General features: G+C 63.2%; 2 protein-coding genes across 3 annotated transcripts; one reads left to right on the top strand and one right to left on the bottom strand.

Annotated features, from left to right (window-relative positions):
• The first annotated feature begins 1,145 nt into the window (after positions 1–1,145).
• Positions 1,146–6,703, top strand: LOC104367254 (serine/threonine-protein kinase PLK1). Its single transcript, XM_042798793.1, has 10 exons — positions 1,146–1,703; positions 1,790–1,958; positions 2,054–2,198; positions 2,613–2,706; positions 3,247–3,466; positions 3,796–3,954; positions 4,157–4,234; positions 4,722–4,876; positions 5,328–5,510; positions 5,935–6,703. Exons 1-10 carry the CDS (start codon positions 1,314–1,316, stop codon positions 6,139–6,141), a joined length of 1,800 nt encoding a protein of 599 aa, XP_042654727.1. The 5' UTR covers positions 1,146–1,313; the 3' UTR covers positions 6,142–6,703.
• A 502-nt stretch (positions 6,704–7,205) lies between these two features.
• Positions 7,206–18,310, bottom strand: ERN2 (endoplasmic reticulum to nucleus signaling 2). Of its 2 annotated transcripts, XM_042798791.1 has the most exons (21): positions 18,074–18,310; positions 17,340–17,821; positions 16,705–16,777; positions 16,312–16,384; positions 16,027–16,149; positions 15,839–15,940; positions 15,304–15,565; positions 15,117–15,195; positions 14,875–15,025; positions 14,103–14,224; positions 13,722–13,898; positions 12,634–12,868; positions 12,276–12,366; positions 11,493–11,682; positions 10,539–10,638; positions 10,190–10,389; positions 9,322–9,469; positions 9,081–9,208; positions 8,717–8,840; positions 8,514–8,581; positions 7,206–8,437 (listed from the first exon to the last, which is right to left on the bottom strand). In XM_042798791.1, the coding sequence occupies exons 3-21, from the start codon at positions 16,705–16,707 to the stop codon at positions 8,246–8,248; spliced, it is 2,568 nt and encodes an 855-aa protein (XP_042654725.1). In that variant the 5' UTR covers positions 16,708–16,777; positions 17,340–17,821; positions 18,074–18,310; the 3' UTR covers positions 7,206–8,245. The 2 variants fall into 2 exon arrangements, with proteins under 2 accessions (XP_042654725.1, XP_042654726.1); XM_042798792.1 differs by lacking the exon at positions 18,074–18,310 and having other exon boundaries at positions 17,340–18,054.
• Between the last annotated feature and the right edge of the window lie 1,415 nt (positions 18,311–19,725).

Genomic DNA, 19,725 nt, shown 5'->3' with positions numbered 1-19,725 from the left:
GCGAGGAGCCGCGGGGCCCTGCGGGAAGGTCACAAAGCCGCCCACTTCGTGTGGAGCTGTTTCCCGAGGTGGCCAGGCTCCGTGGGGGGAGGCACAGCCTCACGGCTGGCCGTGGGGATCTGTGGGGCTCACGGCTCCGTCCTGTGCGCCCGCCGGACACTCCAAGCCACCCCGGGGCCACCGAGGGCTTGTGCCAGCAATTCAAGAGTAGCCGGGTGTTGTCGGCGGTAGCCGCGGGGCCAGCACCTGGCCAGGACGGTCTGTTGGTTAGCCAGGGCTGAGGGGAACGGCTTCCAGTGACGGGGAGGGGGAAGGTCCTCATCCTGGTGTCAGGGGTGGGACGGTGCGTGCCCGGCGGCTCGTGGGTGCCGTGGCCGCTTTTTGTGCGGGTTTGGGTTATTTCCATTGGTGTTTGGTTCTGTGCAGCAGCAGCAGCGAGCTCAGGGCGGGGCTGGGAACGTCCAGCGTGGTCACGGCTCTGGCGAGGCCCCGGGGCCGGCGTGGGGCAAAAAGCCCTGAGGTCAGGCCCGGGTACGAACCCCTGCCAAAATGTCGCCCTCGGAAACGGAGGAGGGGGCAGGGGGAGCCACCGGGAGCCGCGCCTGTATTCTGCAGAACAAAAATCAGCAAAAGGAGCGGATCTGGGGGCAAGTGTGACAGCGTGTTCTCTGCAGGAGCAGAGTCTGGAGGCGGCAGCATCACAGAACGCTGCAGGGGAAATGATGCTCCGGTCGCCGGTTGTTTCACAGAAAAAAACGAAAAACAAAAAACCCAAACAACACAACAACGAAAAAACAACAACAAAAAAACCCCCAAGCACGTCAGGTCCCAGCTCCCACGCGAGTTTCCCTTCACAAAATACTCCCCCCGGCGCTGCTGGGAGCGGTGATCGGGCGCCCCACGCGTGTCCCGCAGCCCACACCCCGCCACACACACACACAGCGGAAGCAGCGCGTGTCCGCGACCAACGGTCCGCCCGCATCACGCGCCAGCGCGGGGCGAGCTTCCCCTCCCACCCGCGCGTGTCACCGCCCCCCGCCCCGGCCCAGCGCGGCGCCTGTCTCTTTAAGCGCGGCGGGCGGGGAGCCTCCCATGGTGCCCCGCGGCGGGCGGCGTGGATTTTAAATCCTCTCGGCCAATGAGAAGCGGCTGCGGGCGCGTAACGCTCCGGGGCCGCGTTTGAATCGGGCACCGGCACGACCCGCTCCCCCCCGCTCCGCTCCCCCCCAGCTCCGCGGCTCCGCTCCCGTTTCCCGCTTCTCTCCCTCGGTCCGACCGGCTCCGCTCCCTCCCGGCGCCCGTCCCGGCGCAGCATGAGCGCGGCGGGCGGGAAGGCGGCGCGGCCGACGGCCGCGGTGGAGCCGGCCCGAGCGGGCGGCGCGGCGGCGGCGGCGGCGGCGGGCGGGAAGGAGGTGCCGAAGGTGCTGGTGGACCCGCGCACCCGGCGCAGTTTCGTGCGCGGGAGGTTCCTGGGGAAAGGCGGCTTCGCGCGGTGCTACGAGCTGGCGGAGGCGGAGAGCCGGGAGGTGTTCGCGGGCAAGGTGGTGCCCAAGTCGCTGCTGGTGAAGCCGCACCAGAAGGAGAAGATGTCCATGGAGATCGCCATCCACCGCAGCCTGGCCCACCGCCACGTCGTCGGCTTCCAGGGCTTCTTCGAGGACTCCGACTTCGTCTACGTCGTGCTGGAGCTCTGCCGTCGCAGGGTGGGTGCGGGCCCGGGGGCGGGTTGGGGGGGGGGGGGGGCGGGTGTCGCCCGGTGCTGAGCGTGTCGTGTCCCCCCACCCCGCAGTCGCTGCTGGAGCTGCACAAGCGGCGGAAGGCGCTGAGCGAGCCCGAGGTGCGGTACTACCTGCGCCAGACCATCCTGGGCTGCCAGTACTTGCACAGCCACCGCGTCATCCACCGTGATCTCAAGCTGGGCAACCTCTTCCTCAGCGACGACATGGAGGTGAAGATCGGTAGGTGACCGTGACGTGGTGCCGTGCTACCCCCAGCCCCAGGGAACAGCCATCCAGGACATCCCCGGTCACCCCCCTCTCCCCGTCCTTCCCAGGTGACTTCGGCCTGGCCACCAAAGTGGAGTATGATGGTGAGCGCAAGAAAACCCTGTGTGGGACCCCCAACTACATTGCCCCAGAGGTGCTGGGCAAGAAGGGACACAGCTTCGAGGTGGACATCTGGTCTATTGGCTGTATCATGTGAGTTGAAATGTCCCTTGTGTGGCTGGGTGGTCCCTGGGGACCAGGTCTCGTCGGACCCCTCTGGGCTTTGGTGTGAGCTGAAGCTTTGGGTGCGCTGCCTCCAGAGCCCCATGGCCAGCCCATCACCCTCCCGGTGCTCTGTGTGTGCTGGTGCCAGGGTGTCTGCTGTTACACAGCGTGGCAGTCTTGAGGCGTTTCCCAAAAGCCCACGCTTCCTAACTGGAACTTCCTCCAGACAGTACTAGATCCCAGATTCCCTTTTCAGGGGGCAGGAGCCAGGCACACTACACGCAGCACGTGTCTGATATGTGCTTCCTCTGCCAAGGTGTGCTCAGGATGGGGGTCACTTCTGCACGTGAGTCTCAGGGTTTCTTTTGCAAAACTGACACCCTTTTCTCTGTAAATGTGTAGGTACACTCTGCTGGTTGGGAAACCCCCTTTTGAAACTTCTTGTTTAAAAGAAACATACATCCGAATCAAGAAGAACGAGTATACTATTCCCAAGGTATGGTGCTTCCCACGGGTGGACCCGTCCACCTCGCAGCAGTTCTTGGCCTGTCTTCTGCTGCACCATCCTGTTCCCAGCACTTAGTGGGTTCTCATGTAAAGATGAAATGGCTCTTATTGCAGAGTGCTAGGAAGGGGATGTCTCTGTCAGTGGTGGAGTGAACCTGTAGGGCCAACTTCCTCCTGAGGAGCCCACAGCTCCCCTGTAATCCAGCAAAAATCCGAGCTGGGCTGTTGGCACGTGGAGTTAAATGGGGACATGTGAGCCCACGAGGTCTGGGCCAGGTCCCCAGCTCATCCTGCTGCTGCTGATTCGGTCTTGCTGAAGTCGGTCGACTTTAGGCTCTGTGTGCTGTCAGGAGGCAGCTCTCTGTACCTGCCCAACTCTGTTTCCCCAGGCGAGCGTCCTGCTTGCCTGACGCAGCACAGGACCTCTGCTCCAAGCAGAACTTCCCCCAGGTTGTATATCCAGTGCCTTCGCTGATAGTGTGCGTTGTCCCCTGACCCTTGTCTGCACTCTCGGCCTGTCTCCTCTTAGCACATCAACCCTGTAGCTGCTAACCTCATCCAGAAGATGCTGAGGTCCGACCCTGCCACGCGCCCAACTATCGACGAGTTGCTGAGTGACGAGTTCTTCACCTCGGGATACATCCCCAGCCGCTTGCCCACCAGCTGCCTCACCATCGCTCCCAGATTTTCAATTGCTCCCAGTGGACTTGAAGTGAACGGGCGGAAGCCGCTGACTGCGCTCAACAAAGGTGAGAGCAAGTGTCCGGAGGGGAGACGGGACTGTGGCGCTGGGTGAGAGCCTGCCTGCCCTCCAGCAACGTCCAGAACCGTCAGTGGGGAACGTGGTGCTCCCTCACCCCTTCTCCCAGTTCTTAGGAAAACCTGGAGCAGTTTGAGTGAGGGAGAGAGGTCTCCTCGCTCTTTGCCCAGAACCAAAGCAGGGAGGAAGTGCCAGCACGAGCTTTGTAGCTATATGGTGTATAATGTGTTTCCTACAGCTAGCATAGAAGGTAAATCTGGAGCCTTTAGAAACTTACACCCCAGTCACACCTCCACACGCTTCTCTTTCCTGGCCCAGGACCGGACAGTCCTGCACTAGAGAACTTGCCTGAAAAGGAAGACCTTGCTGGGCTGCGGGAGCTGGGAGATGCAGTTGAGAGTCACTTAGCTGACATGTTACAGCAGCTGATTGCAGTCAACTTGGCCAAGCCTTCCGAGAAGGTGGCAGTGAGGCAAGGTGAGTCTGGGGACAGTCCCACCAGCACTGCCCTTCCTGCGTAACTTGCTTCTCTGTCACTCTGGTGCTGTTGTCTGAAGTGAGAGACCAGCTGAGCTCAACTTCAAACTGGAAGACTGAGCAGGCTTTTGGCCTTGCTTGCTTGCTGGGGTGCACAGGATGCTGTGAAATGTCTTCTAACAATCTCTTTTCCTCTTTGCAGAAGAAGCTGAAGACCCAGCCTGCATTCCCATCTTCTGGGTTAGCAAATGGGTGGACTACTCGGATAAATATGGTCTAGGTAAATAACATGGGGGCAATACTTCAGCCTTGTCTAGTTTCTGAAGAGGCTAGGGGGAGCTTGGGTTTGAGCATTGAACAGGTCTGGTTCTTTAATTGCAGTATTCCAGTGTGCGTGTCCCAGACCACCACCAGGAACATTACCAAACACTCAGTGAATCCAGAGCAGTGGTCACCAGCCATCAGCCCTGGCCACTTTAAGGTGGAAAAAGGTTACCTGCTGCATGAGATGGCTGGCCTCGCTCCGCCTGGAGCATGTGCACCCACTGTGGCAACTAAAGCTGCTTCTGCAGCAGGTCATGCAAGGAGGGAGGAGGAAAAGTGACCCCCAGACCTCCACAAAGAGGGGACACTCTTTAGCCCTGGCAGGGACTTGGTGGGGTGGCTGTCAGGGAGCCCCTAGATCAGACAACCTTCTGCCTCTGTGTTGCACACAACTGGTGGTCCCTTATATTTGAAGGTCAAACGAGAGCTGCCTTTTGAACTAGGTTACCAGCTGTGTGACAACAGCGTTGGCGTTCTCTTCAATGACTCCACTCGCCTTATCATGTACAACGATGGGGACAGCTTGCAGTACATCGAGCAAAACAGCACTGAGTCCTTCTTCACTGTGAGATCCTACCCCTCTGCCTTGAACAAGAAGGTCAGTCCTGGGGACAGGAGCCCTTGCTGGGAGGTGGCTGCTCCTGGTGAGGCTTCTGCCAGCCTTGTTGGGCTTTGGCAGGGTGGGTTCCAGGGAGAAACACCTGAAACTTGGGGTCACTGGCATTCTGCAGGCTCCCTCTTGGCTGGCAAAACATGGCCCTGAGGATAGACACTAGCAGCTCTGTTTCTGGTTGCTCTCTGAGGCTCATTTATGAGCAGCTTCACAGAAATAAGTGCTCACAAGACTTGCCTATGCCCAAGTGTTCGGCAAAGTGAGTCCTGAGTATCGCAGACCGAGTTAACTTTGAGAATTTGCCCAAGTTTGTGCAGTGACACCTCAAGGTCTGAAAGGTGGAGGGAGGCTCTGGGACTGTGGAAGCAGCCCCTGTGCTCCCCACGTAGCAGGGGACACCCTCGGCCTGGCTGCTCACCGCCTTTCCCGCCTGCAGATAACACTATTGAAATATTTCCGGAACTACATGAGCGAGCACCTGCTGAAGGCGGGTGCTAACATCACGCCGCGGGAAGGAGACGAGCTGGCCCGGTTACCCTACCTCTGCACGTGGTTCCGGACCCGCAGCGCCATCATCCTGCACCTCAGCAACGGCACCGTGCAGATCAACTTCTTCCAGGTGAGGCGGCTGCCCCGCGTTTGCCAGGGCTGTAGCTCCAGTTGTGGAAAGAGCCCCGCGACGCGGAGCCTTCCTGGCAGGGAGCAACCTGAGCCAAAACTCAGCCCAGCGATGCGAAGTGCTGGGAGGCTCCGTCCCCCCTTGCTGGCGTGTTAAGCCACGCGGGCCCCCCCTTGCTTGCCAAGGGGCTCTGTCCTTTAGCAGGAGGTCGCCTGCTGCGCAGGCTTCGGGGGCTTGAGCTGGCTGGCCTGATGGATTCGTTCCCCTTTGCGAGCTGTGACTGAATGCTGCAGCGTGGTGTGCTGTCGCCATGCCTCTGGGTGCAGCCGGGATGCCCCGGCTGCCGCCGAGACGGTTCATCCTGCGGAAATGCGGTCCCCACGGGGCGGAGTGCTGGGGGTGACGGGCTGCTCTCTTCCCACAGGACCACACCAAAGTCATCTTGTGCCCTCTCATGGCTGCCGTCACATACATAGATGAGAAACGGGACTTCCGCACGTACAAGCTGAGCCTCATCGAGGAGCACGGGTGCTGCAAGGAGCTGGCCAGCCGGCTCCGCTATGCTCGCACCATGGTGGAGAAGCTCCTCAGTTCAAAGTCTGGCTCAGGCCGGGTGAAATCCTCGGCTTAGACCTTGTTCTTGATGGACTTCACACGTGTGCCAAACTCTCCCAGCTGTGCAGGGGGAGGTCTAGTAGCGTCCCTGCCTGCCCTGTAACCTCCCATCACATAACTGGGCTCCCGCCCCTGGGTATGGTCTAGTTGCCAGAAGGAAGCCCCTGATGCTGTGGGAAGGGTGGTATTCACTGACTGGTACCCAAAGGTTTCTTGCTCCCCATTCCTAATAGAAAGTCTATTTTTTAATTGCATACCCAGGTTGTTTTTTGTGTTTTTTTTTTTCCCTAATTTCCCAAAGCCAAAAGCCTGACTCAGAAAAACAACCTTCTTATTTGAGGCTTCTGGGCCTTCTCTTGAGGGAACAAAGTATGGGGAGAGCAGAACTATCATGTAAATTATTTGTACGTGTCTGTGCTGATGCTCTAAGCGTTTGTTTCCTCTTGTAGAAATTCAGATAAGACATTTAATGTGCCCACGGTGAGACTGAGCAATCAGCCTTTTAATACTGAAACTAATCTCCATGAAACAGACTTTTGTATATTGCATAACTCGATTAAAGTTTGTTTGCTACAGCATCCAGTCCAGTGTGGTTCCCTGGGGCTTGCTGGGAGGAAGCAGCACCTCGCCTCTGCCTTCCCCTCCAAGCAAGAGCTTGGAGTTCCTGCTGCCTCCTTGCTTGCCCCTGCTAACAGCCCCCAGCTGAGCTGAGCCCTGGCCTCGCTCAGCTCCCCTGGACACGGAGCCACAGGGAAATGGGAGCAGCGGCGCATGATAGCAAATGGGGAGGGGGTTGAGGTGGTTTGGGAGGTGCTTGGTGTAAGCAAAGATGGGCCTGGGAGGTGTTAGTGCTGTTTATGTTACAGGTGAGGAGGCTTTGGGGGGGGTACTCACAGCCTTGACTTGCCTTTTCCCCAGCTCGCTTTACTGTGTGACTAGACTTGGCAAGTCACCTACGTTAGCAGGCTTTAGCAGGAGCCCAGTAAGCTCCCTTGGATTTTCTTCCACCCCGCTTTGATGCCAGTGCACAGCTGCTTGCTTGCACCGGTGTGCTCAGACCACTTTATTTTTAAGCAGGGCGAGCTTTTTAGTTTTTATTTTTTTTACAACTTTTTATAGAAAATGCTCTAGACACTACAGTGTTCTGAAACCAAAGCAGGTACAAACCCCTTGTTACCTGTGTAACACAATCCCACACCCCAGCACACAGAGGAATCAGACTGTACAAAATTATTGCTGTTCTGGAGTGGGAACCTTGCTGAGGAGCACCGGCTGCTCCCAGACCCAGCGGGTGCTGCCCTTGGAGGCTGGTGCCTGTGAAACCCGTGCCCACGGGCATGCCATAAACCAGAACAGCCCTGGGGCAGCGGGAGAGGCTGTGGAGGGAAGGGATCCCTGGGGAGAAGGGATTTCCCTGGCATAACTACAGGCTGCTGGTAAACAAAAGGGAAAAAACCTTTTTCTCAGCCCAGCTGAGATTAAAACCTTCATTATCGGAATTGTGCTGCCCTCCAGGGCTGGGGGCAGCCCTGATGGAATCAGCGGGTCCAAGCCCCACGGTGGTTGCTAAAAGCTGACCCACTGTGCCTCTCCAGGAGCTCCTCTGCAGGAGCCTCTCCAGTGTCAAGACTGGTGTACTGGTCCTGGTCCCAGCTGTGCTGAACACACTCAAAGAGCCGCTTTCCCAGGCATGGGGCAGGGGAGGACGCGGGGGCTGAAGCTTGCTGCTCCCTGGTCACCACCCCCCGGGGCTCCAGCCTGGCTGCAGCACCCTGCCAGCTCCCCTCAGGAAAATGCAACATGCATTTTCTCCTTTCTTCTTTTGCCATCACCGCAGAGGTTTTGGGGTTTGTTCTCCAACACAAATGCCTTCAGGCGGCTGAGTCTGACCTCGAGCGTTTGCAAAGGTGGGTGCCCAGAGGGTCCCTCTTGGGCTCCTCAGGAGCCCAGTGCCACCCTACGCCCGCCCCACCGTAACCCACCAGCACGTTGGGTGACCAGTGGGTCCGGGGGTCCCACCTCGCCCCGGCGAGGGGGTGAAGGATGCCGGAGATGGGGCTGTGGGTAGGAGCGGGGCAGGGAGGAGCGGCCGCAGCAGCCTCGTGGCGTGTGTCCCCCCCTCACTCGCCCTCGCCCCCCGGGCCGTGGCAGTAGTAGGAGCGGAAGAGCCGCTCGCGGGCGCAGACCCTCATGGCCCCGTGTGTGTGCAGGAGCAGCCGGGGGAAGCGGGAGGTGAAGTACTGGACAAAGTCATCGGGGACGGAGCCCAGGGCTGCCCGGACGTCGGCTGGCAGCTCGTGGTAGTGATGCTTCTGCAGGAGAGAGGGTGAGGTGAGCGGGGGTGGGCGGTGGGGTGCAGGGGAGCTGGGTGGGGGGGGGGGGCCGTACCTTGTTCCTCATGGCCCGCAGGAGGTCACGCACCGAGCCCCCCTTGTAGGTGCGGAACTTCCTCAGGTCTGGGGAAGAGCAGGAGAGATGCTGAGCGAGGCGGGGCGCGGCCGGGGCGAGGGGCCCCACTCGCCGCCCGGTGCTGCGCGGAGGGGGGCAGCAGGCTCGGGGTGCAGCGGGGAGCCCGGCCCCCGCGCGCTCACCGGTCTGCAGCGGCAGCGAGATGTGCATCCTCCAGTTGGTCCTCACCACCGCCCGCCCCCCCGCCTCCAGCGCCAAGACGAGGGGCCCCTCGGCCGGCTCCTTCTCGATGCGGTCGCTGACGTCCTGCGTGCCCAGGAGCAGGGACCGGGGCCGTTACGGTGCTGGCCCTCGCCCCGTGCCACCCCCTCCAGCAGCAGGGAACAGAGCCGGCGCCGAGGAGGGGACGACGAGGGTTTGACCCCAACCGCAAACCCCCCCCCCGTCCTTCCAGAAGTAGCTCAAAACGAGCACACTGACCTCAACACAGCCATTTCCAGCACGCGTTTTTCAAAGCACACCTACGTTCACCACGCACGCGCTCACCTGGAAGAACTGTAGCTGCTTCTCCTGGCTCCAGAAAAAGGGGTGCGCAAGGACCCCCGGGGCCGAGGGTCGGTGCTGGGGCTCGGGGCTGAGCATTGCTGCAATCAGCTCTCGCGCAACAAGCTTGTCTGGCAGGCGAAACAACACAACGGAGAACCGACCCCCCCGAGAAGGGCCGGGAGCTGCGCCCCCTCAGCTCAGGGCTTCCCCGGGGGGACGGGGCGGTGGGGAAGGGTCTCACCGTGAGCTTCTTCTTGCAGGCAGCTTAGCTGGTAAGAGCCCGACAAGATGTTGGCCTGTCGCCGCAAGCTGTCCCCGAAGGGGTGCTGCCCTCCTGACACCACGTAGTAGAAGATGCAGCCGGCTGAGAAGATATCCACGGCGCACGTCTGCAAAACACAAAGCGGGGGGAGATGGGACCCTCGCAGCAAAGGGCGAGGAAAGCTTTCGCCTCCCCACTTTTCCACTCTTTTATGTGAACGCTTGGTCATTTGCTGCAGAGCTGCTGGAGAATGCATCGCAGCAGGGCTCCTGCCTGCCCCGCTCTCCGGGGTCGGAGAAGCCCCCATCGCATCGGGTCCGTAGCGGGGAGGGGGGCTTCCGAGGCACAGGCAGAAGTCAGGACTTCACAGCCAGACGGACGTGCTGGGGCTGCTGGTGCCTCACCCAGCTCTGCAAACGGACCCCGGCACAGGGTTACGCGGAGCGCGCTGCCAGCACCAGCACGGGGCCGCCAGGGACCAGTACAGCAACTGGCTTCCAGCAGGAACAAGATTCCCTGGGCTAAACAGACGGGCAGAAGCGTAAGGTTCGCGGTGAACCACGGCCCCCTCTGACCTCCCCACCCCGAATTTCCACGGACTGGAGCCAGATGAGAGGCCCTGTGCTGAGCACAGCCGGGCACTGTCCCCGCGAGGGCCGGAGAGCAGGGGGAGTCCTGGCGAGGAGCCCCGGTGCTCTGCAGCTGGGCTGGCCTGGGCTCTCGGAGCTTTTGTCTTAATTGTGCGTTTCGGTCGCACGCCCCGAGGCCGCTGCCAGCGCGGGGGGACTCTGCCGGGGCGGGCTGGAGGAGGACCCTAAGCGGGGGGAGGCATCTGCAGCTCACTGACAGGGTTCTCCTTCGGGGCCTCCTGCAGCACCTCGGGCGCGATCCAGCCCTCGGTGCCAGGGATGCCGGAGCGGAGGCTGAAGCTCTGCCGTCCCCCCTGGAGCTTCTTGCAGAGGCCGAAGTCGGAGATGACGGCTCGGATCTGCCCGTGGCGATTCGGGACAGAGATGAGGATGTTACAGGGCTTCAGGTCACGATGGACTGGAAGAGAGAGCGCGCAGCGTCACCGGCCACTGCGGTGGCAGGGCTGGAGCAGGACAGGGCTCTGCCCCGCTCGCTGCTGACCCCAGAGCTGCTGCCGGGAGCCCGGCGGGACACGCTGCCCTCCCGCCCGCGCCCTGCCCGCTTACCGATGCTGAGGGAGTGGAGGTGGGCCAGCCCGGACATGGTCTGACGCAGCAGAGATACTGGGTCCAGGCTGCGGCGATCGAAACTGGGCTTTTCCACGTACTGGAACCACACAGGGGTAGAGAGATGAACTGAGGCCTGATTTACTGGGGCAAAGAAGGCAAGGCTTGCCAGGAAAGGCTTAGAATCATGGAATACCAGGTTGGAAGGGACCTCAAGGATCATCTGGTCCAACCTTTCTTGGCAAAATTCTCACTTCTCACTAGGCTGACAGGGGTGGAAGGAGACAAGCCCATGCGGAGGCCGTTTGTGCCCAAGGCTTGCCGTTTCCAGGACCACCAGTCGGCATCTATTCCCTCTGCAGCAGACTGCCCTCACTTGTGTGCTTGGACCTCCACAGCTTCAGCAACACTCCTGCTTCAGGAGCGGTAAAAGGATGCTTCTCCTCCCCCACGCCAAGTCTCTCCCCAGCACGGGAACAACCGCCCCGACCGACGCCAAGGGTGGGAGCTGCCCCGTCCCTCCCGAGGGGACAAACGGGCAGGGAACAAGGGCAGGGGCTGGCCTGGCGCAGGGTCAGTGCTGCTGCTGGCTGCTCTGCCTCTCCGAAGCACCTCGCAGCCTGGCCGTGCCCGATCCCACCCCGTCCCCTCAGACTGCTGGGAGGCAGGTTCGGAGCAGGGCTGCACGCCCGTGGCCGGGCAGGAACCCCAGAGAGGGCTCCGAACTGGGGAGCCGCCGGCTGCCAACCCTGCCCTCGGGCATGCACAGGCCCCTGCTCCCACGGGAGCACTGCGCGGCCTCGCTCACGGCACCGGCGAAACCAGATGCGTGTCCCGGGGGACCAACCCGCAAACACGGGGCGGGGGGGACAGCCAGGATTGATCGGCAGCCCCCCAGCAGCACCCCCGCGCCCCCAGGACCGGGCGGGGGGGGGGGGGGGGCTGCGGGCTCACCTCCTGCAGCGTGGCGGAGCAGAGCTCGATGGCGATGTAGTGGAACTGCTTGTCCTTCTCGGTGCAGAAGTAGCGGACGACGTGGGGGTGCTCGTCCGACTCCCGGAGCAGCTGGACCTCGCGGTCCACGAGACGGAAGCACTCGGGCAGGAGGCGCTTCACGGCCACGTCCCGGCCCTCAAACTGGCCCCTGCGTGGAGAGTCGGCGGCCGTGTCCATGCACGGCCCCCCCCAGCCAGAGCAGAGCCCAGCCAGGCTCCGGCTGATGCTGGAAACTCGCCCCTCGGGGTCCTGAGCACGGGTCACCTTGGAGTGATGCCCAAAGACTTGTCACAGCCGTGGACAGGCAGAAATCTCTGCAGCGAGCTGGGAACTGGGGGGGGATCAGGTTCCCCTTTTTGTAGGAAAATAACATCCCTCGCTTTTTGCCGTGTTTAGCGCTGGGGAAAGGTGCTGAGCCAGAGGCAGGGGGGACCCTAGCGGGGGTTAGACCCACTGCTGCTGTGGGCTGCCTGGAGCAGGCAGGACGGGATGGGGAGCACGGGGCAGTGCTGCGAGGGGGGGACCTGCCCGGCACACCGGTACCCGCTTACCGAAGGCCACAAGCCCAGCTCCCCACGGGGGTTTGGTGAGGACCACGAGAAGGGGAAGGTGGCCACCCATTCGCAAAAGCCCCTGAAACCAGCGGCCACCTCCCAGGAAGGAGCTGCCTTGGTGCTGTCCCTGAGGCTCCCAGAGAGAATGAGAGTGGAATGAGGGCAAGCACCCCGGGGTGCCACCCACCTGAAGACAAAGGTTCCTCCAGCTCCGTGGCCCAGCACATCTTTGGGGTTAAAAGAAACTTTCCCAACTACAATCACGTCTGGTTCTGGATCTGCAGAGGAAGAGGAAGACAGCCATCCTTCAGCCTGTAAGCGTTACTCCTATACGAAGGACACCCAGTTCTTTAACCATTGCCTGGGCCCTACTGCTCTTGCAGTTGCTTTTGTAGCCCACGATCATCCAGCAGCAGGTCCTGCATCTCCCCCCGTATCTCAGCTGGGCTGCAGCCCCTCTCATCTCCGGGGCGACTCTGCTCCTGCTTTGGGCTGCACCTCCAGACAGAGCCCCTCGCACCTCGCCTGTCCCCCCCCGCACACACCTGCAGCAGCCGCCGGGACAGCCGGATCCGGGCTGACCACCCCGTTAGCCGGGTCCTTCAGGGGGGCCGAGGGGCTGGAGCTCTGCGAGACCTGCGACGAGCTTCCCTGGCTCAGCCCCGGCTCCCCGGGCTCTGCAGGGACCCGGCCCGGGAGCAGCATCTCCTGCTGCTGCTGCAGGAGCTGAATCTGCTTCTCCAGCTGCTGCTGCTGTACCTCGTGCTGCTTCTGCAGTTTCTGGAACACAAACCACGGGAGCGCTCAGCTCCTGCGCCCAGAGCAGAGCTGGGGCATCGGCAGGGCTCGGCACAAGCCCCGCCGGCAGCACACCCTGCACCGCCTCGGCTCGTTACCACGAGCGTGTACAAGGCAGCGTGGGCACCGTGCAGCTCATCGCAGCCACGGCACCGCTGCTTGCGCCACAGGATGAGAAAAGACCTCGTGAGACCTTGAGAAAAGCCTCTGGGGAGACCCCCCCTGCAGTGCTGGGGCCAGCTCGGGGGCCCCCAACAGCAGAAGGACACGGAGCTGCTCGAGCAGGGCCAGAGGAGGCCACGGAGATGCTGGGGGGGCTGGAGCAGCACCCCTGGGGGGCCGGGCTGAGAGAGTTGGGGGGGGTCAGCCTGGAGAAGAGAAGGCTCCGGGGGGACCTTCAAGCGGCCTCCCAGGGCTTAAAGGGGGGGCAGGGAAGGGGGGGAGGGACTCTGGATCAGGGGGTGGGGATGGGAAGAGGGGGGACGGTTTTACACTGAAAGAGGGTGGATTTAGGTGAGATTCAAGGCAGAAATCCTTCCCTGTGCAGGGGGTGAGGCGCTGGCCCAGGGTGCCCAGAGCAGCTGTGGCTGCCCCCTCCCTGGAAGGGTTCAAGGCCAGGTTGGACGGGGGTGGGAGCCCCCTGGGCTGGGGGAAGGGGGCCCTGCCCAGGGCAGGGGGGGGCACTGGGGGGGCTTTGAGGTCCCTTCCATCCCAAACTATTCCATTCTGTTCTGTTCTGTTCTATTCTATTCTATTCTAAACGAGGGCAGCCCCAGCTCCTCAGGAGCGGTGTTTCTGCGGCAGGCGGTGGGCCCTTCCACCGGCCACCACTCACCGTGAGCAGCAGGAACAGGACTCCGCCGCCCAGCAGAGCCGTGCCGACGCCAGCCACCAGCAGGTCCCAGCTGCTGGCCTCGGGGTACACCTCCGCCTGCTCCCCCGGCGCGGGGTCCGGCTGAAACTGCCCCTCGCTGCGGACAGCCGGCTCCCCGGGGCTGCGCGGGGCCAGAAACTGCAACACACGCCCGGGGCCGGGTGACACCAGAGGGCACTCGGGTTTGGGACCCCCTCGCCACTACAGCCCCGCAAACAGCACCCCCCTCCCTGTGCCACCCCACGCCGGGGACCCGCCGTCCCCCCGGCCCCTTCAGCGAGGCGGCACTGCCCGAGGATCCCCCGGTGCTGAGGTGGGACCCAGCAGAGCTCCGCCACTCACATCATCGAACACGGTCCTGGCGGGAGGAGCCCTGGGGATGATGGTTTCCGTTGTCTTCCTCAGGTTCTCCGGGAAGGCTCGCAGCATCGTCGTGTGGACCACGGGAGGCAGCTCGTGGTGCCCTGCGGCGGGAGGAGAGCGGAGACAACCGTCAGCCCATCTCCGGTCACGGCACCCATCCTGCATCCCCGCAGCGGGCTCGCCGGGCAGGGCTGGCTCTCCTGGGGAAGGGGCGTCACTTCTGATGGGACACAACAAGCACCATCCTGCCCCAGAGGGGGGGGGGGGTGCAGCGGCCAGTGGAGAAGGGCAGAGGGCAAGGTCCCCCGCTCTCAGCACGCGGCTGGCCCTGACCCTGCTCCCCTGTGCTTCCCCTGCCACGACCCCGAGACACCACCCTGATGTCCAAACATGCCAACGCAGCCACAGCACCTGACCGCAATCACAGAGCGAGCTAATTAACGCAGCGTCTGTGTGCAGGGCTCCAGCACGGGTAATTGAGGGCCCTGCTTCAAAGGGTCCCCCCCACCCCCTGGGTGAGGGCAGCCGGCGGCTCTTCCTGGGGAGGGGACAAGGTTGGGCTGAGACGAGCCCCAAGCCAGAGTCACCGCAGTCCCTGAGGGTGAGTCACAGCATCGCTCCCATTTTCCCCGCCGAGCAAAGCGGGTCAGGCTGCCACCCCAAAACACACCGGGCGCTCGGGCTGCCCTCCCCGGGGCACCCTCCGGGAGCGAGGACGCCGGGGAAGCCCGTGCCCGCTGCAGGTCCGCACCTATTAGGAGCCACTGGTTGTGGAGCGAGGCGATGCTGCCCTGAGGGTACTTGACGTCGGTGCTGGGCGTGATCTCGCACTCCCCCGACTCTCTCATGGTCACGTCGTCCGTGGTGGGGCCGTCGATCCTGGCCAGCGTGATGCCCTGCGGCTGGGGGGGGCCGGCAGCGCATGGAGCGGCGCGCGGCCGGGGCCAGCGCCCGCCGCGGCTCACCCCGAACGGGGACAGTGGGGACACTCACCACCAGAGCCACGCTGCCGTGGACCAGGGAGGTCGAGGCGTAGAAGCTGGCCGCATGCTTCCCCACGTAGAGAGCTGGCCTGCAAGGCAGGGGACAGGCATCAGCCTTCCGTCCATCACACGGATCAGGGCGGCCGAGCACCGGCGACGCAAATGCCACCGGCTGCCGCGGCACCAGAGCCACCCACAGCAGCTGGGTCTTGGTGGCGGCGAAGCCCTTCGTGGACTGGTAGCTCCACTTGAGGAGGTGGATGTCCTGCGACTGGAAGGTGAGGTAGCGCAGGGTCTCCATGGCCAGGTTGAGGTGGGGGACGCGGCGGAGGCTGTCCTGGTGCCACACGTAGATGCCGACCACGGGCGAGCCGTAATTCTGCGCCCACAGGACCTCCCCACTCTCCTTGTCCAGCGTCACCACCAGCCCGTCCCCGCTCGAGGCGAAGTGTGCCATCTCTAGGCAGAGCCAGAGGGAGGGGGAGATGCAGCTGTGCCGGCCGTGGGGCTTTGTCCCCCTGTGCTCCCCCCAGTCCCGCCACCGGCCGTGGGCTGTTGCCTGCTGCTCTGCTCCCACGAGAGCTGTGGCCGGTGCAGCAGCCGCTCTCCCCAGCAAGCAGCACAGCTGAGGCAGCGTCACCCCAGGGTCCCGCTGCGAGCAGGGTGTGGGGGGAGCTGGCTCCCGTGGCTCCCGTGGCTCCCGTGGCTCCCGTGGCTCCCGTGGCCACTCACTGTAGTGGCAGGACTCCTCGCAGAGCGGCGCCGAGTAGTCGGAGAAGGTGGCATTCCAGCGCAGCTCCCGTGACTTGGTGTCGTACATGGTGATGACGTACTCTGGGGAGGAGAGCGGGGCACCAGGTCACTGCCCAGCACCCCCTCCCTGGGACCAGACAGACGGACGGGGAGCCGGGCTGCCTTACGGGTACGGCCGATGTAGAGCAGGGGGCTTGACGGGCACACACCGTCCCAGGCCTCTGTTGAGAGAGTGGTCTGCTTCTCTCCTGACTTGGGGTCCACGATGAACCACGTGTCCTGCTTCTTCCCTGAGAACGAAAATACGTTTTCTGTGTCTCCGCAGTCCTGCTGCCTGGCCCCGAGAGCCGCTCGCCAGGCTTCCTCCTGTCCCCCCTCCACGGACACGTTCCCGGGAGGTCCCCGTGGGGGTCCCCCCCTCCTCCGCACACCCCGGGCCCGGCGCTGCGTACCGGTGTAGAGCACGCCGTCCGAACTGCGGCACGGCGAGGACTGGACCAGCTCCGGGATGGTGAACGGGAGCTTCTGCAACACAGACGGCAGCGTGGATGCGGGGCCATGGAAATGCCCCCCCCCAGCAGCAGCCTGCCCGCCCGCGGGAGCAGCCTGCTCCTCCTCGCCTGCCCTCACTGCTCATCCCCACAGCAGGACGGTGGTGGGGAAGGAAAAGGTCCCGGCTGTATTTGCCCCACACCCACCAGGATGACATTTTCCGGGTGCCAAGCACAAGCAGGAGCACCCGAAGGCCCCGGACTCGCCCCGTCCCGCAGGTCAGCCCGGGCCCCCAGGCCAGTGAACCCCCGGGGTGTGGGCAGGATGCTCACAGCCCCCACAGCCCCACTGACCATCAAGCCTTCTTTGTTTTTTCCTCCCAGGATATACAGGCTGCCATCATTGGGGTCTGGAAGGAATGCTGGTCTGGAAAGGAGGAGAGAGGAGGATGAAATGTGAGCTGCCCCCCACCCCAGACACACGCCAAGGGCTCACATTAAGCTGCACTGAAGAAACCTCCTCAGCAGTTTGCTCCGGGGTGATTCACTACGGGGCTTGACCTTTCCTGGCAACTTCCAGCCCTGGGTTTGGTGGGAGATGAACTCCCGCTCTGCCCAGCACCGTAACGCCACCCGGCCGCCTGCCAGCCCCAGGGGAGCTCTCGGCCGCCCTGCCTTCCCCCTGCACTTCCAGGTGTATTTTCCTCAATTTCCCTCCCATGCTTTTGCGCGTGGTGGTGCCGAGAGCTTCTCGTCTGCCAGCAGACAGGCTCCAGTTCAGCAGCAGGGAGCAGCCGTTCCCCACTGCCACGCACGAAGCGCTAGCACAAAGGGAAGGTTTAAGGCAATGCTACGGCGTGGGCCGGGAGGTTCCTTCCCCCGAGGTTCCCCTTCCTTGCTGTGAATCTGCTGGTTCACCAGGGCGGTCGTGCCCCTCGGAAAGGCTCCTGCCCCGCAGAGGGCCCTCTGCCCCGGCGGGGGACACTCACTCTGCCACATAAACCGGCACCTGCAGAATGGGATCTGAAAAAGAGAGCGAAACGCCGACGTCAGCAGCCTCTCCCTGCGAGCGGGGACAACGTGGCAGTGTTTACCAAGCGATGCCGTGCCCAAGCCGCAGCCTATTTGCATTTCAGACCCAGAATAGGCACCGCTGGCAGCGGGGGTCCGGCCCCCCCCCACGCACGGCCGTGCCTGGGGCTGGAGCTGCAGCTGGCAGCGTCCCTCGGGGCTGGGGGAATTGCCAGCCCAGAGCCAGGCTGGGGGGGTGCACCCCCAGAACCCGGCTAGCGACAAGCTCAGGGAGCCAGGCTGCGAGCGAGCCCCCCCCCCCTTCCCCGGGTTGCTACTCACCATCCTTCAGGGTCCACTTGATGTCTCCTGTGCTCTTACTCACTGCGTGAAGGTTTCCATCCAGAGTGGATACGAAGAGCAGCGTTTCTGGGACAGACACAGCACCGCCTTTGAGGCACTACGGACACAAACACCGTCCTTAGAGAGCAGGGACAGACTTGGGGACAAGCCCCCGCGGGCCGGGGGGGTCTGTCTGCCACAGCCCAGCAGCCCCCCCACACCCAGCACCCCGCAGCAGCAGACCCCAAGGTCCCTTCTCGTCCCCTCTGAGGCAAGACCAGGAGGGAAAATCATTTATTTCCTCAAGCCGGTGTATTAAATCTGCTCATTCCTCCAGCTCCACCCGCACAGGACACCTGTGGAACCGCACCTGCTAATGGCTGTTTGGAGGCGCTTTTCTATGTGTTTTATAAATCGGCAGCATTAAGCCCTGGCACTGAGGTTGCTGGGCTTGCAGTGAGCCCAGTGCTGTCCCCCCCCCGGCCCTGGATCCCGCGGCAGCAGGAGCTGCAGCCCGGCTGCTCCCAGCCGCAGCTCCCCGCTGCCTTTCCAGAGGTGACACAAACAGCCCGACGACCGGCTCCTTCCAGAAACAAACGAGTTGGGTGACTTTTCATGCCAGAAATGCAATTAATGCTCTCCCAAGCCTTTAAAGCTCCAGATGTCAGCTCCCCTGCCGTTGTAGTTGCCAATCCACGCTGGGAAGAGGAGCTGCTGCTTCCGTGTAGGGCGTCCGTAGAGCAAGCGCCAGCTCAGGCGCCGCGGGCTGGCGCACACGCCGGCCTCTCCCCGTCAGCAAACAGGGATCGGCGAAGGGCGCGGGGACCGGGCGGCTTCGGGCAGCGGCCGGGGAGCGGAGCAGCGACGGGCTCGCCACCGGCCGCCGTGCAGAAGCCGATCGAGCGAGCTGCTGCCCCGGGTCTCTCGTGCGGGGTGGCCCAAGGACCCCCGGGCCCGGCACCCCCTCGCCCGCTCCGTACCCGCTGCTGGGGGGGCTGAGATCCCGGCCTGAGTAAAGGGCGGGGACACCGGCCGACAGCCTGTGCCAACGCGGTGCCGTACGGGCGAGCACGTGCCCGGCCGCGGAGCAGAACCTGCTGCCGGTAACGGAGCCGCCACGGCCCCGCAGACGCCTTCACCCCCCACCCCCGGGACCGCTCCAGCTGCACCCGCGCAGACAGCGGCCCCGACGGCTGCCAGGCCGCCTGTTCTCCGGCTGTTCCTCCGGCCGGGAGCACACACACCGGCTCCCTCCCAACACTCCTCACATCAGCCCCTCTGCTTTGAGCCCAATTCTTTCATTTGCCCTCCTCCTTGCTTAAACCTTAAGTGAGGTCAGAGCAAGCTTCCCAGCTCTTGCTTTGTCCAGAGGACACGGTGGGGCTGGCAGAGGAGGATGACTGCTCCTCGCTGCTGCTTCTCCAGCCCCGTGAGGCCACCGTGCGAGGGACGGCCAGGCCAGCAGACACGGAGCTCTTGTGGTGTGGCCACCTGCACAAGGGAAACAACTGAACCCGCCGAGCCCTCCCAGCTGCCCGAGCTGCAGCAGGCTCTGAGCTCGCCAGCTCTGCTTTTCCCTCCCCCTGACGCTTTGCAGTTTCTTCCATCTCTTCTGCAATTGCTGGGTTTTTTTTCGGTGACAGGGCACTCGACCGAAGGCCAGGCTGCCCAGCTCGCTCTCCACGCGCCACCACGGGCAGAACTGGGAAGCCCAGGAGGGCGGCTGCTGTTCCCACGGGATGTGCTGCGGGATGTCTGCGCTTCCCCGAGGCTCCCACCCCGCCAGCCTGGTGCCCGCAGCGGTGCCGCCGGGGCCGGAGCTCAGCTGTGGGCTGGGGGCACGCGCAGTCCCCCCGTGACAGAGAGGGGTGGCCGGGCACAGACAGAAACACGGCACCAGCCTCCGCTGGTACCCATGTCTGCCACCACCACAACGTACATCCCCGCCAACGCCACCAACACACGCCCACGGGACCCCCCGCACCCCGACCCACCCACCCACGCCCATGGCCCCCCCGCACA

Source organism: Tyto alba, unplaced genomic scaffold, assembly GCF_018691265.1.
Source record: "Tyto alba isolate M040663 unplaced genomic scaffold, T.alba_DEE_v4.0 Super-Scaffold_28, whole genome shotgun sequence".
NCBI classification, from domain to species: domain Eukaryota; kingdom Metazoa; phylum Chordata; class Aves; order Strigiformes; family Tytonidae; genus Tyto; species Tyto alba.
Note: the sequence above shows the minus strand (reverse complement) of the source record. Positions and strands in the feature narration are given on the sequence as shown.

Excerpts from the sequence above, each read along its gene's own strand:
- LOC104367254 (XM_042798793.1), top strand. The coding sequence starts at position 1,314 with ATGAGCGCGGCGGGCGGGAAGGCGGCGCGGCCGACGGCCGCGGTGGAG. Across the intron at positions 2,199-2,612 it reads TGGTCTATTGGCTGTATCAT|GTACACTCTGCTGGTTGGGA; the intron begins GTGAGTTGAAAT and ends GTAAATGTGTAG. Across the intron at positions 3,467-3,795 it reads GCTGACTGCGCTCAACAAAG|GACCGGACAGTCCTGCACTA; the intron begins GTGAGAGCAAGT and ends TTCCTGGCCCAG.
- ERN2 (XM_042798791.1), bottom strand. Across the intron at positions 13,899-14,102 it reads CCAGGACCGTGTTCGATGAT|TTTCTGGCCCCGCGCAGCCC; the intron begins GTGAGTGGCGGA and ends CGTGTGTTGCAG. Across the intron at positions 12,367-12,633 it reads TGTCCCGGCGGCTGCTGCAG|ATCCAGAACCAGACGTGATT; the intron begins GTGTGTGCGGGG and ends CTTCCTCTGCAG.